This window comes from Gambusia affinis, linkage group LG18, assembly GCF_019740435.1.
Source record: "Gambusia affinis linkage group LG18, SWU_Gaff_1.0, whole genome shotgun sequence".
Lineage (NCBI taxonomy): Eukaryota > Metazoa > Chordata > Actinopteri > Cyprinodontiformes > Poeciliidae > Gambusia > Gambusia affinis.
This window is the reverse complement of record NC_057885.1, coordinates 16,385,684-16,403,250: the sequence shown is the minus strand read 5'-3', so window position 1 is coordinate 16,403,250 and position 17,567 is coordinate 16,385,684. Positions and strand designations below refer to the sequence as shown.

At 35.6% G+C, this 17,567-nt stretch overlaps 3 protein-coding genes across 5 annotated transcripts; 1 reads left to right on the top strand and 2 right to left on the bottom strand.

Moving 5' to 3' along the window:
* Positions 1-335: 335 nt before the first annotated feature.
* etnppl (ethanolamine-phosphate phospho-lyase) lies at positions 336-7,407 on the top strand. 3 transcript variants are annotated; one of them, XM_044098182.1, is made up of 13 exons: positions 336-493; positions 780-898; positions 1,142-1,301; positions 2,959-3,033; positions 3,169-3,262; positions 3,919-4,035; positions 4,471-4,553; positions 4,682-4,907; positions 5,067-5,221; positions 5,653-5,742; positions 6,565-6,695; positions 6,769-6,836; positions 6,932-7,407. In XM_044098182.1, the coding sequence occupies exons 1-13, from the start codon at positions 381-383 to the stop codon at positions 7,022-7,024; spliced, it is 1,524 nt and encodes a 507-aa protein (XP_043954117.1). In that variant the 5' UTR covers positions 336-380; the 3' UTR covers positions 7,025-7,407. The 3 variants fall into 3 exon arrangements, 2 of the variants coding, with proteins under 2 accessions (XP_043954117.1, XP_043954118.1); XR_006368847.1 differs by lacking the exon at positions 6,932-7,407 and having other exon boundaries at positions 6,041-6,695; positions 6,769-6,786; XM_044098183.1 differs by lacking the exons at positions 6,769-6,836; positions 6,932-7,407 and adding an exon at positions 6,041-6,087.
* Positions 7,408-9,006: 1,599 nt separating this feature from the next.
* On the bottom strand, positions 9,007-10,901 carry ostc (oligosaccharyltransferase complex subunit). The gene is made up of 4 exons (XM_044098180.1): positions 10,647-10,901; positions 9,759-9,852; positions 9,478-9,675; positions 9,007-9,385 (listed from the first exon to the last, which is right to left on the bottom strand). The coding sequence occupies exons 1-4, from the start codon at positions 10,783-10,785 to the stop codon at positions 9,367-9,369; spliced, it is 450 nt and encodes a 149-aa protein (XP_043954115.1). The 5' UTR covers positions 10,786-10,901; the 3' UTR covers positions 9,007-9,366.
* Positions 10,902-12,238: 1,337 nt separating this feature from the next.
* rpl34 (ribosomal protein L34) lies at positions 12,239-15,871 on the bottom strand. Its single transcript, XM_044098181.1, has 5 exons — positions 15,818-15,871; positions 15,357-15,428; positions 15,174-15,273; positions 12,621-12,724; positions 12,239-12,367 (listed from the first exon to the last, which is right to left on the bottom strand). The coding sequence occupies exons 2-5, from the start codon at positions 15,419-15,421 to the stop codon at positions 12,283-12,285; spliced, it is 354 nt and encodes a 117-aa protein (XP_043954116.1). The 5' UTR covers positions 15,422-15,428; positions 15,818-15,871; the 3' UTR covers positions 12,239-12,282.
* Positions 15,872-17,567: the final 1,696 nt, after the last annotated feature.

Sequence of the window (17,567 nt, the reverse complement as noted above, 5' to 3'; positions counted from 1 at the left end):
TTTTAGATAACCTTTACAAAAGAAAGGTTTTGCAACCTTTCTTTTGTTACAAAAGAAAGGTTACAAAATTTTAATCCATGAATAATTTTAAGTCATGTTCTATTCTAATCTGTGGATAGGTTAATCAAAGATCACTGACCCATAACAAGGCGTTCACTAGATATCACTAGAGAAATAGATTGTACACCATTTGTACGTAAAATGTGAAGAGGTAATTTAATTTCCCTATTTAAAAAAAATATATATATTTTTAATTTTCCCTCTATAGTTGTCTTCGTGGCCTCTCTGGCTTTCCATACCTTTGTCAGACTTTGATAACGCGAGCAGCGGTTCTCGTGCCCTCCCCGTGTGCGCGCGCGTTAAAAACTCCTTCCAGGTGTATGCTGGCGGGAGTAGATGGTGCTCGACCAGTTTTTCTGTGGTATAACATAAAGATGTCGCTTGACAGACTGGAGAAAAAGAAGACGATAGACTTGAGGAAGAAGCACATTGGGTAAGGCATATCATTCTTATATGACTGCAGAACTTATAGAAACGAAAGTCTGATTATGTTTACAGAAAAGAAAACGTTTGTCTATCACAATATTATCATTATCATATCTGCCAAAAAATAATACAGCCATTCTAAAGTTATTTGCTTATAAACTTCATTTTAAATTATTTGTGTAGGGCATTACTACTATGTGGTTACCTTTTTGCTAGCATATGTTTTATGTTAAAGTGCTGAATCAGAGGGGATTCACCTGTAATGTTGCAACAATTCTATTTTTCCTCTGCAGACCATCTTGTAAGATCTTCTTCAGCCATGATCCCATCAAGATTGTAAAAGCCAAAGGTCAGTATATGTATGACGAAAAAGGACAGCGCTACTTAGACTGCATCAACAATGTGGCTCACGGTAAGCATAAAAATATAAAACACACTTTTAAATGTAAAAAAAAAAAAAAAATCTACTTCTTGAGATTCTGAAAGGATCTTTAGGCAATTGTGCCACTTCAGGAAATTACTACAATATGTAATACAAACAAAAAAAAAAACAATCTATTAGTAAATTCTGTTCTTTTTTTCGCCACATTTATCTGGTTTAATTTTGAGATGATTGTCTGTCTAAGTTTGATTTAGACCTCCTGTTTTTCTCCAGTGGGCCACAGTCACCCGGACGTGGTGAAGGCAGGAGCTGAGCAGATGGGATTACTTAACACCAACACCCGGTTCTTGCATGACAACCTGGTACTTTATGCCCAGAGGCTGCAAGCAACCCTGCCAGACAAGCTGTCTGTGTGCTACTTTGTCAACTCAGGGTAAAACATATCCAGATATATTTTCCACACCTGAAACACAGCCATGATCCCATGACAGGTCAGACCTGTTCAGAAGGTTCAAGAAAACCTCAATTAAAGCTATGAAAACTTTTGCTTTCATAACAAAAGTTATGAAAACAACTTTTGTTATGAAAACAAAAGTTATGTACTTTAGTTGTTATGAAAAAGAAAAAACTTTTTTAGGTATAAAAAGTTTTGTTTTTATGTATAAAAACTTTTATACATAAGTTTTTTAGACTGATGTATATAAAAAAAATTACATTTTCTCCTCCGATGTATACGTTACATACATTTGAAAACCTTTAGTTAATAACATTTTATGGTGCAAAGGTCTCTTGGTTTGACTATATTGTAGACGTGAACAAAGCAAGGATAAGACGCACACTCAGCATTAGTCGCTTCTTAAAGGTCTGATTTATCAAACTGATCCAGGTCACCATGATTACTTATTTACACCACTTTTCTACAGTACTGCAGCATTAACTGTCTGAATAATCTAGATGGAGGTAATTATGTTTTTGATAATGATCTGTAAACCCTCAATACGGCACTGAAGACATATCTGCAATGCTGAGTTATAAAATAGACATGAAAGAGGTCTTCTAGAGGTCTTTAGAGGCAAAAAACTGAGCTGGTAGTGTGAGCTGACAGACTTTGTTCTAACAGCTGGTAGTAAATGTAAATGTATTTATCTACCAAAGAACTTGAGAAAGGAAAAAAGCTCCTTTTTTCATGCTGCAACCACAAATTACAATTACAATTTCTCTGAGAGAAAAAATCCTACAGGGATTAATAAAGTTTAAATCTATCCATCTATCTTCACTGCTTTTATTAAGATTCTGTGTGATGGAGCATGAAGTGGAAGAGCAGGTTCTACTAAGCAAACTCTGAAAGGTGTGATGTGTTTCAATGTGCAGATGTGTTTCTGAGAATAGTTTTCCTCCACACAAAGCAATTGGCATGTCAGTCAAAAAGTTACAACTTTGGCCTCATCTGACCAGAGCACAGTCTTTCACGTTCGCTGTGTGACTTCTAGAAAATTTCAAACAGAACTTCTTGCTTTGTCACTTGCAGCTCCTCCTAACTTCCAGGAACCTTTTGGCTACTTTTGCTCTCTTTGTCAGTTTGCGTGGACGGTCATGTCTTAGGAGGTTTGCAATTGTCCTATCTCAGTTAGAATCAATAGAATACAAGTGGATGCTACACATTTCACACCTTTACTTGTAAAATAAAATGTGAAAAGCGTGCATGATTTTTCTTCCACTGCATACTGGTTTATCACAAAAAAATCTCAGTAAAATAAATTGGTTATAATTTGACAAAAATCGAAATTTTAAGAGGAACAAACAGTTTTGCACAGTATTATAAATGTACTAATAGAGGTAGATAACCTGCAATTTTAATCTGGAGATTTGGAAGTATGAATCGTTTAAAACCCCTTTTCAAGGCCCTAAGAGTCAATTAACATTTATTTATTTCTTTTTGCATTTATTCAGTCAGAATGAATGAATGGGCGTTCGCCTCAGCTGCCCTTGCATTGGGAGATGAAATAACACGCTGCGAATGACGTCCATGAAGCTTCACCTGTGTGTTTTGTGGTGACTGAGTAACTTAATGTAACCCTTTGCCCCATCAGCTCTGAAGCCAACGACCTGGCCCTCCGACTTGCATGGCAGTACACGGGGAACAAAGATATCATAACACTGGAAAAGTAAGAGCCACTTTGTCTCAGTCATGATGTGTGTTGTGACAGAGCAGCCACGTCTTCTTATTTTTGATTCGTAGCACTGAAGTTTGACACAAGAGCTCTAAGTGATCCGCTGGATTGTGTTTACTCTGTCTGCAGTGCGTACCACGGCCATGTGTCGTCACTCATTGACATTAGTCCCTATAAGTTCCACCAGCTGTCAGATGCTGAGCAGAGCCACTTGGTCCATGTGGTGAGTGGGGTTTTGCTCTCACCTTCCGCCTGCCTGCACGCTATTAAAACCCCATAGCTTTGCTCTGCTCTGCTGCGGTCTGACAGGCTGCTGAGTTTTCAGCATACGCGTGAGTGGAGATAAGAAAGGAAAAGACAGAGAAAAGTAGAAAATGTATCCAAAACTCTTTTTACCCTAAACTAAATTAAAACACCCTCTTTTTCTAAAGTTGGTTTGATAACATTTGTTTGGTTGAAGATTGCTCTTTTGGACAGTCTATTCCCTCTGGTTTTGGGTGCCTGGATTATTCTATTATGGATCACAGGAACGTTTCATTTTCTTTTGGGATAAATAACAAATTTTTTCATAGAATTGAAATATTTTTGACAGCTTTCTTTGGTCTTTGAATGATTTTAACTAAATTACAGTACCTAACCATCTTCATAGCTTCTAAACCTCAAAACGAAACAATGATGTAACATTCTGTAACAGAAATACAATTTAAATTCGGTACACACTCCCAGACTGAAGCGAGGATGCTGTTCAGTAAATGCCACCAGCAGCATATACATATGTATTTCCACAACAAGGAATAAAATCTAAATAAATATGTTAGTTTGCGGATTAACACAGAAAACAAAAGTAAGAGCCCTATATATTGTATTCTTTCCACATAGGCTCCAAGCCCAGATGTGTACAGAGGTAAATACCGTGCAGACCGCCCTGATGCAGCTACAGCGTATGCAGATGAAGTCAAAGACATAATAGAGAAAGTCCATAAAAAAGGACATAAGGTATAGTTCGTGTCTAATGTTTTTGTATGCTTAGACTAATAGAGTGCTTAATATATTGTATAACGTTTGAAGTAAATGATCTCAATATGCTTTGGTTTGTTTGACTCTGGACTAATATTTTGCCACACAAGAAATATTGATCCTTTCTTTGTTTTCCTCTGATTTAATTAAATATCAGGCGGCTTTTTTTTTTTTTTTTGACAAAACAGCACGAAAGCTTTACTAACATCAGATCTGAAGACCTAGAGTAACATTGAAGCCAGTCCCTACATTACACAACAGCCACAATCTTATTGAGCCCAGTCAAGTGAAAACCAAATCAGCAGACTTGATAGAGGGAGGCGGACGGGTCAAAGACGACGGGAACCGTTCTATTTGCCGCTTATCAGGCTGGCTGCTGATATGTGGAGCTGATATGTTTTTTCTCTTGGGCAGATTGCTGCTTTTATTGCCGAATCGCTGCAGAGTTGTGGCGGGCAGGTCATCCCCCCCGCGGGCTACTTCCAGCAAGTGGCTGAGTATGTATCCAGCGTTAGTGTTTGTGTTTACACTGATAGCTATAGTGTCACTAACTGTTTTTGATATCAAGTCTGCCCCAATTTGCTGAATGTTCGGCCAAGTCGGAATAAACTTTTCTCCTCTACAGGCATGTCCGCAAAGCAGGAGGTGTTTTTATCGCGGACGAGGTCCAGGTGGGTTTTGGCAGAGTTGGCTCTCAGTTCTGGGCCTTCCAGCTTCAGGGAGACGACTTTGTGCCTGATATTGTCACAATGGGGAAGCCTATTGGCAACGGCCACCCCATGTCATGTGTGGTCACAACCAGGGAAGTGGCCGAGGCCTTTTTGTCATCTGGAATGGAGTACTTCAACACAGTAAGAGCTTATTTTAAGAATAAAGGGAAAATTAAAGCAACTCATGTAAGCTTTTTTGGCTCTGTTTTACAGCATAAAATTATGTTGCAAAAAACTCATTGAAAATACTTAAATGAATATGTAAAACCTATTTTCATTAGGATGTATTAATACTTTTAGTTTGGCGGTAACCCTGTGTCTTGCGCCATTGGTCTGGCCGTCCTGGACGTGATTGAGAAGGAGGATCTGCAGCGAAACGCACTGCGTGTTGGCCAGTACCTCATTAATGTGCTGGAAAAACAAAAGGAGAAGCATCCGCTGATTGGAGACATTAGGTGAGGCAAAGCCCGTCTGCAAAACGCTAAATAATCAGTAGCTTCACAAGTAAATCTATCATGTAAATTCTCGCTTTTCTTGAAGTAGAATTAAGTGAACTGGGGAATTCCAGTTCTTTATAACACCTTTTAAATATATATTTTTTAATTTTTGCAAATTAATTAAGATTGTTCAAATTAGCATGAGACTAAAGAGCTCTTAAATGACATTTCTCATAGCTACTCACACTTTGTACCACTTTTCTTCATAAGACATCAGAGGCTCCAAAGGAAAGTTGATTTATTACAATTAGGTAGAAAATCAAACATGTTCTCGATTACTTTGTATTTTTAATAGCGTGTAAGACATCATACAAGAATGTATGTAATAATAGAACTTTAGCGATTTTCAGCAATGGCTTCAGGCTAAACGAAAGCGTCACTCTCTGCAGGGGGCGAGGCCTGTTTGTTGGGGTGGAGCTGGTGAAGGACAGAGTAAAGCTCACTCCAGCTACCGCCGAAGCCCAGGAGGTCATTTATAAGTAAGACTTAAGGTTTCAGTCTTGTTTTTCTGAGGTCAAAAACAGACATATGACACAGAATCTACATGAAAAGTGTGAACATTTTATTTGCAGAAAGTGAGGAGAACTAGAAGATAAGTATTAACAGATAAAAGAGGATAGGCAGAAGTTGTTGATTGCTACCAGTTAACTTTGCCTTCAAGGCAGATAAACTGAATGTTCAGATTGTAAAATCCAAAAACCACAACTAACAGCTATATATACACTATTGATCATGATTAAAAGGACATAAAGCTGGCATTCAATGATTTTTTCGCAGATTTTGGGGGGAAGATTAAATGGTGCCAATTCCATGCTTACTGCACAGTATGTAAATTTTTATTGCACGTACACTCAAAGACGCTTTTCATGAAATCAGTCACATTCACACACTGATAATGGCAAGCTACTGGATTGTAACCACAGATGTCTTTAGAGTAAAACAAACATAACCAGCTGACATAGTAATTAACTAAGGCAGAACCTGCTTAACACACGTGATTAGATTTTAAAATGGCATTACCTTTAGAAGAGTGGTGGTAGATGGTTCTCCTTTAGCTTCAACACCAGTCTGGGTCTTCTTTACATTTCTCTTGCTTACAATTGTAAGCAATAGTTAAGTACTGGGCCCTTCTTTTAGCAAGCTGAGCAGCAGTGCTCAGTAAGATGTGGAGTTTATTTTAGTTCAGTGACAGCTGAACCAGGAAGAAAACTAAGCAGATGATCACACTAAAGATATAATGCTATCAAATACTGTATGCCTGTGTAAATAACCACAGAGAGCTAAATACTGAATATTTCCAGATTAAAGGAGCAGCACATCCTTTTAAGCGCTGATGGACCTCATCGTAATGTGCTGAAATTCAAGCCTCCACTGTGCTTCACCACGGAGGATGTTGACCTGGTGGTGGAAAAGATCGACCCCATTCTGAAAGGTATGTGTTTACCAGCTGCAGATGTTCTGTGAATGTGTTCGGAGGTATCATGTTGCTACTTCCTTCATTCCAGAGCTGGAGGAAGCATTAGGCTTGAAGGCAAACAATTCCGCAAATACAGAAAATGAAAGGAGGAGAAAGGTAAGCTGTGTGTCAAGTCCTACCAACTCTGCCAAGTTTTTTACCCGATGAGTCAGGCTTTAATTACTTTGATTTGTGCTTCATTTCTTCACAAGCTGTCAACAGATGAAAATGGGCACGGTGGGTTAAATTACAGCAGTGAAGGAGTCCAAGAACAAACCAAACAAAGGAAACGGATGAAAACATAAAGATGCCTCAAGATTATTTTTACACAAATGAAGTTGCAGCACTTTCTCAGGTGTTCGAATCAGAATATCTTGTTGGTATAAAAAGAAGACTTTAAGGTTATTACAAAACTATCATGTCATCTAATATTTTAAATGTCTAATCCTATAAATCATATCTGTGTATGTAAAAATACTATGTGGTACTTTGGCAACAAAACACCTCATTCCTCTTTATGAACATATGAAATATTTGTATGAACCAGTGAACACTGTTATATTCCGTCATATAAAATAATATTTAATTTGACATTTGAATTAAAAAGGAAATTTTTAAACCTAGTGTTCTGTTTTCTTAATGTGTACCAGCTCTGTTTCTCTGTGGTACTGAATCTCCACCAAACAGGGACACTGTTTGACAAATCTTCAATTATTTACCAAGAATTGGACAAGATTTGACTCATCTAAAAAAAAAGAAAGAACAATATTCAAATGTGCAATAGGTAGCCTGGAGTAACCTTGTAAAGATTCTGAGACAGCACTTTTACTCATCTTGCTTCTTTTGGTAATAGAAATCCTTTTTACAGGCCATCAATTAGTACTAAATTAGCTCATGTTACATGACAGGAAACAGGGTTGGTTTTTAAGTACTGATGAATTTCAAATCTTTAATTAACTTTTTGTTTTTAACACTTATCAACATATTTTACGGACTCAATTTCTCTGCATGGATGGGTTGTTTGCTTTATCTAATGTAAATTTTCAATAGCCCTGCTAGAAATATATTTACTGTACAAAAAGGTGTGCCAAATACTTATTTTCTGATAAGTATGTAAATTTTTCCTGGCTGTTAAAAGTGCAACTAACCCCCTTTTGACTTTGCCAAAGTACATGAAAGAAACATGAAGAATTCTGGAAATCTATAGTCAGGTGAGATTGACATTAACAAGTTTAATCAAAAATATTTCCTTATATGTTAACAATAGATGATACACACTCTGGGGTATAGAATATGGAAGTCTGAATTAGTTGATACAAGTTAAGAAATTGTAAATCACTGCCAAGGATTCTAAAAGTACCTCCATAAAATTTACACATAAGTTTTGAAAAACGATTCAGATTGGTTCCAGACGATTGATTGTGCCATTAAAAGGTTAAGTAAACATACAGAGGAATTACTAGTGACAGATCTACTGATACATAATGTTACTTTCATGGTAGACATTATTTTGGAAGCTGTAAATCCAATGTTTACTTTCCTACCACATGGAAAAATAAACCTGCTAACTCAGAAGTAGTTATTTTATGTCACGTTCTTATAGAAGAGTCACAAAGAAAATCCTACATTTTGTTTGAAGCCATAACTGCTTTGGAGTAGTAAATTTGTTCAAAGACTTGTTATACTAAGCCTGGTGTTAAAGTTACCAAAGGATATTTATATTTTTCATTTTTTCCCAGCAGTCGCAAATGAAACTGGCCTTTCAGAGAAAACTGAACAGTCAAGTGTACACCACCCCCACCTTGTGGAGGAAATGTGACAGTACACTTGGATGTAATGAAAAGGGCTACTCAAAAGATGCATTTCAACATTTTAAGTCTATAATTGCACTAATGAACTGTATTTCCTTTAATACACCAGTTTTGAGTTTAATTTAATGAGAGGTTAATGACCCACCTGGAAATAATCCTGTTACTTATTTTCTCTTAAATTTAGAGACATCTTAAAGATCAAAACATTTTTTCTCTTTTGACAGCCGTCATAATTCCATCTCGTGCTATAAAGGTAGGTCAATCTGAAACATCACAAAATTAGTTTCTGATCAAAACTGGGCTGTGATGATTGTAAAAATTTAAAAATTGATCTTTAAGGCTCTATAAAAAATAACTTAAATATTGGAAGGGAAGACAGCTATGACCCCAAGGTCAATTATAAAAATATAAACAAGTGTGACGATCTGAGTAAATTAAGATTTAACCATATACAAAAACAGAAACTTTCAATTTTATGATCTTCTTCAAGGATTTTAATACAAATTCTGACAAACACTTTCAGACACTCAACAAAGTAACGCAAACAGTTCTAATTCTGTATTGAAATTGGTGGCTGTATCTCATAGACAACTTCCTTTACACAGTTTTTCTTAAACAAATGTGAACAGGCAGTAACATTTACACAAAGCCTAATAAAGAGGTCTGCTAGAGGCCCTGGTTTTAAAGGTTTTGTTTTGGTGAGGGTGTTGGTCTGGTTGCATTTCTTGAGCAAAGTCGGTGCTTTCAGTCTTGATAGGTTAAGATTTGGATAAGTGTCACCTTTATTTATAACTGATTCTATGATTCCGTTTGGTAAATTTCTGCCGTCCATGTTCTTAGCCCATGAGGTATCCTCTGAAAAGATAACACAAATTTTTAAATGCTTTAATTTTTACCCTATGCCAATGGTAATTTACAATCAAATCAAATATTGAGCTTCAACTTACGGCAGCTTCATGCGCATGAAAACTCTGGCCATGAAGAAGCTGAGGAGGACACTGACAAAGCCGATGAAAAGCAGCAGGAAACGATTCAGTTTGGGAATGTTAGGAGCATTGGAGCGGTCCAGGATAATAAAGCCCAGGCCTCCCATGGTGAAGAGGAAACTGGAGGCCAGTCCTTCCATAATGTACTGTCCATTAACTCTGGAAAAGCAAGGAGTCAAAATAAGCTGTGAGAATATGTAATATTTTTTTCTCTGTGTTTAAGTACTGAAAATTGGTGATACCTGTATGCCAGAAAGGCAACTGGTCGCTGGTGTCCATGCTCATCTGTCATTGAACCCACACTTGGAGGTTCTACAATAACGTCATAGATAATACCTGTAGGTTGGACAAATGGATGCAGATTAAAGAAAAGCACACTTATAAACAAAATGCATGTATAATTAGTATGTAATAGTGTTTGAATACCTATCTCAGAAGGTTTTGACAAAAATTTTAATAACACCTAGAACTAATAAAAATGTGTTTTTGATACAGAAATCATTGAGAAGACTGCTGACTAACTAATTGTTAAGCAGACTGTCAAAGTTCACTGTTAAAGATATTTAGCTGGTATTTTATAAACACACAGCACTCAGATCGCTCCAGGACATGGGCGGCTCCTAAAGCAATACCAGCTTCCTTAACCAGTCACAGGTATACCAGGATGATCAACTCCATGGAATAATTAATGATAAAGGAGCCCCAACAAAGTGCATGTTGTCCAATACATATTAAAGCTTTTCAGCATGTTGTGAAACTCTTCTATTTGCCATTTCTTCTGATAAAATTTTTCTTACAGACTGAATTCCTGGGGTTTAAACATCAATATTAATCGAAATATTTATTGTAATAAGTCCGAGTCTTTCACATATAAATTTCCCTTCCGTTGGTATGTTCTATTGGTCAGTATGAATAAAATGTACAAGCTAGCTTGTTTGTCGCACAAAAAAAATAACAAAAAAGCTCTTATTGGTTTAACTGGAAGGTTAACCCGCTTTAGTGACTACAAGTACAACAAAGGCACATCTTATTGCAAATAAAACAGAACTATGAGAATTAAAGTTGCTTTGATATACTGTGTTAATGAAGACAGGCTAGTAGTCTCTTAGCTTGTTGTTAGCTATAGTTACCTCCTGTGATGAGAAAGTAGGACACAATGACGATCGCATACACTGTCATAGCCGACGGCATGTGCAGCCATGACGGTTTCTTCAGTTTTATATTCGGACACTCGAGCACAGCAAACGGAAAACTGTATAAAGTCTCCATGATGGAACAAAAAAAGTAGCTTCCTTCTCTCCAGCAGCGCTGCTTTCAGCCCAGGCTCAGGTACGTCTGCGCACTGACTTAGTTGACGTGTCCCGGAAGTACATGTGCTTCATTTTCTTTCTGTCTTGTGGCTTCAGTAATAAAAATCACTTTTTCAAATAGAAAAAGAAAAACGTTGATTAACAGAATATCATAATAACCTCCTTTCTACGTTACTTAAAGAAACAGTACGAAATCAGTTTTTAGTTCTGCAAAATTTACAACGTATTTATCCCTTTAAGAATACTCCAATTACATTTGTATTCTTCCCATATAAAAACGGTTCAACAGTCCGTTACCACTAACATCAAGACTGAAGAGAATCGCAGTGTCGGAACAGTACAGGGCTTGAAAACTCCGAAAGTTATAAGTACAATATTTTTAATTACAGCAAATGTAGTAAAATATCCACATATAACTCTGCTAAAATAAGTGGTTAAACTGCATACAACTCATCTTGCATAAAAAGACATGCAATGACTCATGTTGTGGAGAAACCCTTAAAATACTCAAAAGGGGTCTCTACAGCATTTTGCTCATCTGAATTACTTTTAACAATATTTTGTATCAAACATTTGTACTATTGCAATTACCATTTCTAGTTTCATCTTCACAGTAGATAAAAAAAAATTCAAATAGAATATAATTTTCTGTTCATGGTGTTAAAAGTAAAATTATTTTATAACTTTTTGTGCTTTTTAATTTACATGACAGCTTTAAAGTAAACAAATCTTTTTGTATTAATCACAATATTTCTTTATTTTGTTCATCAAAATAAATGGGGGAACAAATTATACACATTTGGATGCATTTTTCACCCCCATCTGAATTGTTTTCATGGAAACAAGTGTAATATTGAGCCCACTGGAGGGCACTATTAACTTGCACCTGGTATTTTATAAAATATAATATAGTACACTAAAAACCACAAAGTAAAATTGTGATCAATATTTATAATACAATCCTACATAGAGATAAAAATAAGGGAGGCCTCAATCTTACAGAAAAAAAAATTGCCACTTTGATTCAACATTGCACCAATTTGCAATGTTTACAACTTAAGTCACAAAGTAAATAGTATTTGAAGGTTATTCTTATAGCCCATCCATGTTATTTAGACATTTCTTCCATATTTTCAGCACTTCAAACTGTAGGTAAGGTAACTGTAGGTGACTTTAAGTTTTGCAAATGAACTTGGACCAGAATTTTTTCATAGTGGATTATGATTTCAGACCTGATCAACCTTACAAAAAAATTAACTTGGTCATTTTACAATTTTTCCACACAAGTTGAAAGAAAATTTAATTGAAGGATATTTCATCAGTCGATATGTTTTGGCTGTCCATTTGCTCAGAGGATTTTTAGTCTTAGCTGAAATATAACACAGACAGAACAACCCACAACTTCAAACAGATTTGTTTGTCATTTTTTTTTATTGTGGCAAAACAAATACAGAATTTACTTCGATTTCTGGCTCTGTGCTTGTGCCTTGAGCACCTTGACAACGATCTTCTGCTCCTCAATCAAGAAAGCACGCTTGATCCTGTGAATCCCACCAAAAGAGAAGTTTGAATACATTACTCATTAAAAACACAAAAACAAGGATTAGATTATTAAATGGCAGCATAAAAATAATTTGTCCATTAAATAAAACATTTTTTTTTAAAAAGCGGAGAAACAGTACTGAAAATCTTTCATCATCATTGACAGTTTTTAATAGAATTAGGTGTAACGTGGGCTTAAGCCTAAATTTTCAGCAAATAAAGACCTAAAATTAAAATAAAGGCTTTTCTTACCTGTCACGTACACACTTTGCACACATGGATCCACCGTAAGCCCTGCTAACATGCTTCTTGGTCTTGGAAAGCCTCATCAGAACCTGAGGTCTAACAGCACGAATCTGTAACAAACATCAAGCATAGGGTGATTTTTATTTTCAAAATCTAAAAATAACAAATCACAGAAATACTTAGCATAAGAACATAAACCAAATCAATACTGTTACATATTCACCACAGACTTGAAATACACCTGCAACAACCTGTTTAATTAGGTCCAACTACACAAAACAGCACTAGCTTTGTTTTTCTCCCAACAGCTGGGTGTGAAACATTTATAGTACAAAGCCCAGTCTAATTTTAGTTCTCCACACCAACAAAAACACATGATAAATTAAAAGCTAATCTACATTCTTACAGAGCTTTTTAAGACTATATATGATATCAACTAAAGATTAGCTTTTTTTAACCTAAAAATATTATAGATGTTCATGCCATTTGTTTGGCATTTCACTTTAAGACTGTTTACCGTATTTGAAACCCAAAACAAGTGCAAAGACAATCACTAGAAGAAAACAATGCAGAAAAATATAAAAACTTACAAATGCATACGATACAAACTCTAAAACCAACATAACATTTTGAGTTTATGTTGTAAAAGGAGTCATTGTTGAGTCTGTTCCAGAGATGGAGACAATTTCATCACAAGTTTAAATAGTACCTGTTGACAACTTCTGTTGTAGTTCATAAAATAAAATTTAACATTGTGGCCTTATAATTAAAATGATAAGTTTGTAATGCGTGTTTTACATTTTCATGCAAAAAATCTGCCAAAGACTTAAAAGTCTTATAATAAAGACATTTATTATAAGACTATAATATTACTTAGTATACACAGAAATTCATGTTGCTCTTCCATACTGCTTGAATAAGAATATGCAACAAATACTGGTTTTCAACTGTGAAGCAATAACAGGATGATCTAGTTTTTGCTCACTAGAGTCCATTTGAAACTTCATCAAACTCAAATGAAGCAAATTGTTTTTGGCCATTAAAATAATTAGTAAACCCTTAGAAGGTTTCTTATGGGTTTCACAATTTTTTAAAGGACAAAGTAAAACTACTGTGCCCTCCAGAAATAACAGCACCCAAAGGTGAAATTCAATGATCACTTTAGTATCTTTTTGTAAATTATAATGTGGTATGCAAACTGATGCATGAATGTATAAAACGATCACCAGCATAAAATCAATACTAAGTTCCAGCAATTCTGCATGAGAATAAAATAAAACTGTTTTTATCTACTATCAGAATAAAGTTCCTCATAGTTAATACTGGCTTTTACAAATAAACTGCCATTCTGGTAAAATGTTAATACAGCAACATTTTACCATGTTGCTGTATGGTAAACAGCATACAGAATGCTGCAGAATGAGGACAACATTCTGCAGAAAGTCTTTAAAAAAAACTATACACACACACACACACACATATATATATAAACACCCTGAAGTTTCAAATAGCATGTTAAATATATTTATCAGCTTATAACATTTTTGTTTACTTTGGTTATCAGTACACTTAAAAGAGTTTTAAGGTTTGATGCAAGGTGAGGTTAAACAATGTAATCACAAGAGAAAGGTCAATGTTGATGTTAAAGGGTTTTTTTTTTTTTTTTAATAAGACCGAGTCAGTATTTTACAGTAAAATATCAAACAATAAATCATGTTTGAGATGATTTAACATTTAGGAAACCTTGTATGAAAACTGCTGTTGAATGTTGCTTTTGGAAAAAAACTCCCACCATCGGATGTGCAGTTTTAACTGATTGAATGTTGCAGGTATCCACTTGGATGTAACAGATTTTTCCTCCAGTATCTGATGTTTACATCTTTAAGCTGTTTCAGGTGAGTAATAGAGCCTGAAATTAATTAAGCTTAGTGTAAAGCTAATGTATGTTTCAACAGTGATTGTTCCCAGTCACTGTTGATAAATGAGAAAGACTTGAGTTTGGTCCATGTTACTTTCGCCATCGACATTGTAGATTAATTAGAAGCGCTAACGTTCCCACACAGCGGTAATTAGAGATAGTTTAGTTTTAGTGTTGATTTTTAAAGTTGGGTGATAGACTTAGTTCTGTATTTATCCACGTTTCCGGCAGCTTTGTATTTGCTTGTTATACATGTGTACCCAACTGACAGGGTTGAACCAAAAACTCTCAGCATAAATAACCATACCACTATACTCCCATCCAATATTAATAATGATAATATGTAGAAAACTTGACTCTTGGTGGGAAAGTTTTGGCTTATAATACTTTTTTTGGCTATTTTGAAAATATCTGTGCTATTGAGAGCTGTAATAAATATATTCATTATTGATATACTACCCGAACATCTTTACATCCACAGATTGTAATGTTTAAGTAGACTTGAAAGGAATAATTTTGTTCTAATGCTGTTCCAGCTATCAGTATACTAACTCTAAGTGATGAATGTCTATAGTGGGAAAGATATACTCTCCCCTCCTTATCCATTAATTACTACAATGAATCTCAACAGATGTACTTACTCCACGCAGCCTTCCAGGGCAGATGCCACATGCTGACTTGGGGGCTTTGCCAACCTTCTTGGTGTACAGGTAGACAATACGGTTACCAGGAGTCCGGGACCTACAGACCAACAAGAAGCTTCATTACTATACGGACTCTATTAAGTTGCGGGTGTACAAGCATGGTAGAAAACTTTCACTTACAGTCTGGTCTTGTTAGAAGCAGTGTTGTAGGACAACCTGCGGCGGTAAGTGAGGCGTTGCACCATGTTGAAGCTGCAAGACAAATTTTATTTGAATGAGAAAGTGGTCGTAATGTTCATTCACGTTGGCATTACTCAATATATGACCAGCTTTAAACTCTCTTGTCATGTTTTAAATTCGGGTCATGAATACTGTGGTGCTTTTGACACTAATACTCGTTGATTTTATTATTACTCCACTACCCGGTTACTCTATTTAGCCCCACACAGCGGCCTTATCCCGGCACAGAAGAAAACATCTTCGTAATGCCATCTGACTTATAAAATCCTCACTTCCCCAAGTATAAAAGCGTACTATAAATCAAACAATATCTTAAAATTGATTCAATTATCTTCTAAACATGAGGATTACAGTCGATTACAAAATTGTAATCATGCAGAAGAAAACAAGAGCCGCCATACCTGCTTTCGCCGTAACCGGAAGAGGAAGGAGTTAGGCGGATGTTTAAGGTTAAAGTTTCTGCCCCCTGCTGGTGAGTTTGTTTACTATTTTTGGGCTAATAGCTTTTATAGGAAAATTGCTACTTGAAGCGAGTTTTTATTTGCTTTACGAAGCCTTGAAACATTATTACTATAAAATCCTTCTCCTACAACAAGGTTAAAAATATGTGTTACCTGCAAACTGGTCTGTTTTATTTACAATATTCTGTGATGAATTTTTGTAATAATGACTCTTAGTCATTGGCTGACTTTAAGCCGAAACGTTATTTTATTCGCATTGATACAGGATATGAGGATCTCATGTAAAAATAGCCCTTATTGTCAAATTTGCGTTTTCAGATCTGCGGTGCCAGTAAAGTACAGACACAGCAGATAGAAAGTGCTGCAATTTATTTTTGCAACATAAAATCGGGACACCTGCCAGTAGATGGAAGTAGAGAGCCGACAGAATAGTTTTGTGAATAGGATATTTTTCATGCCTTGTTAGTGTCCAGATGCTGATGCAAACTTCGTAGTAAAGACACACATTTATTAACTTGAAATAAACGTGTACCTCTTTGATAGAAAGGTTTCACATTTAAAAGGCTTGCTGGACATATTACCTTGAGTTCAACTTTATATACAATAGGCTATAGTATGTTTATATGAAAAGATTTAGAAATATTGAATATATATATATTTGTTGCACTTAATGTTGTAAAAATTCAACAACAGAAGACATAATTAAGAATAATCAAACTACTGGTACATTTTTTAAAATATAATTTTAATAAAATAAAATAAAATTGTTATAAAAGATATAGATTCTTTACTTTGACTCAGTTTACATTTTTGATTTTTGGTCATTAACGCTTTCAGTGAACCTTGAAGCTTTTTTCCAAGTGAGCACATGTACATCATCACAGAAATATTTTTCCATTACACATTCCCTTCTTCTCCAGTTACATTTTGCGAGTTAAGACATCTCTCAGTGGGTTTCAGTTGGACTGATTTTAAAACGGGGATCTTGACAAGAGAAAACTGATAACGTGAAACTGGGTTCTCCAATACTAAATGTAGCCAGAACTCCTAATAGCCTTGACTTTGTTTTCAATTGTGTTGCACTACCTTACACAATTTTTTACACCCCAAAATTATCTGAACATTATGGAATGCATTTGTCTTCAGATCCTCTTGGCAAAGTCTTTGTAAACTACTACTACTCTGATTTAATCTTGCCTGTCACCCCAGGTGCATTTTTCATCTTGGTCTTGTAGTTGTCAAAGTAACAACTATACTTTGAGAACTGACTTTATATTCAGTCCCTTTGGAAGGGACTGAATACAAATGCATGGCATGGTTTTCTCAGAAAAAAAATCCTAACTATTCATATTTATTGTATTACTAACATGGGTTCACACAAATAAATCTTTTTTTTTTATCTCCATTGATCTCAGAAGGGTAAAGCGATCACTGATGCTGTGATTAACTGCAGTTGCATAGGGATCAGGCATCAACTGTTCTCCATGAGATTCAAGGTCTTTTGCAAAGACACCAAAGAAGCTGTCAGCCAAGACAAACAGAGGTTCAAGCAAAAACAATTTGTAACATCTGCAGGCGGCCGTATTTTCTCAAGAAGTAATTATTCTTAAAGGGTACGCCTCAGTTTTAATTCCTGCTGTTAATCCAAAGTCATATCAATAAATTCATGACGGTTGCAAGTTTTTATTTA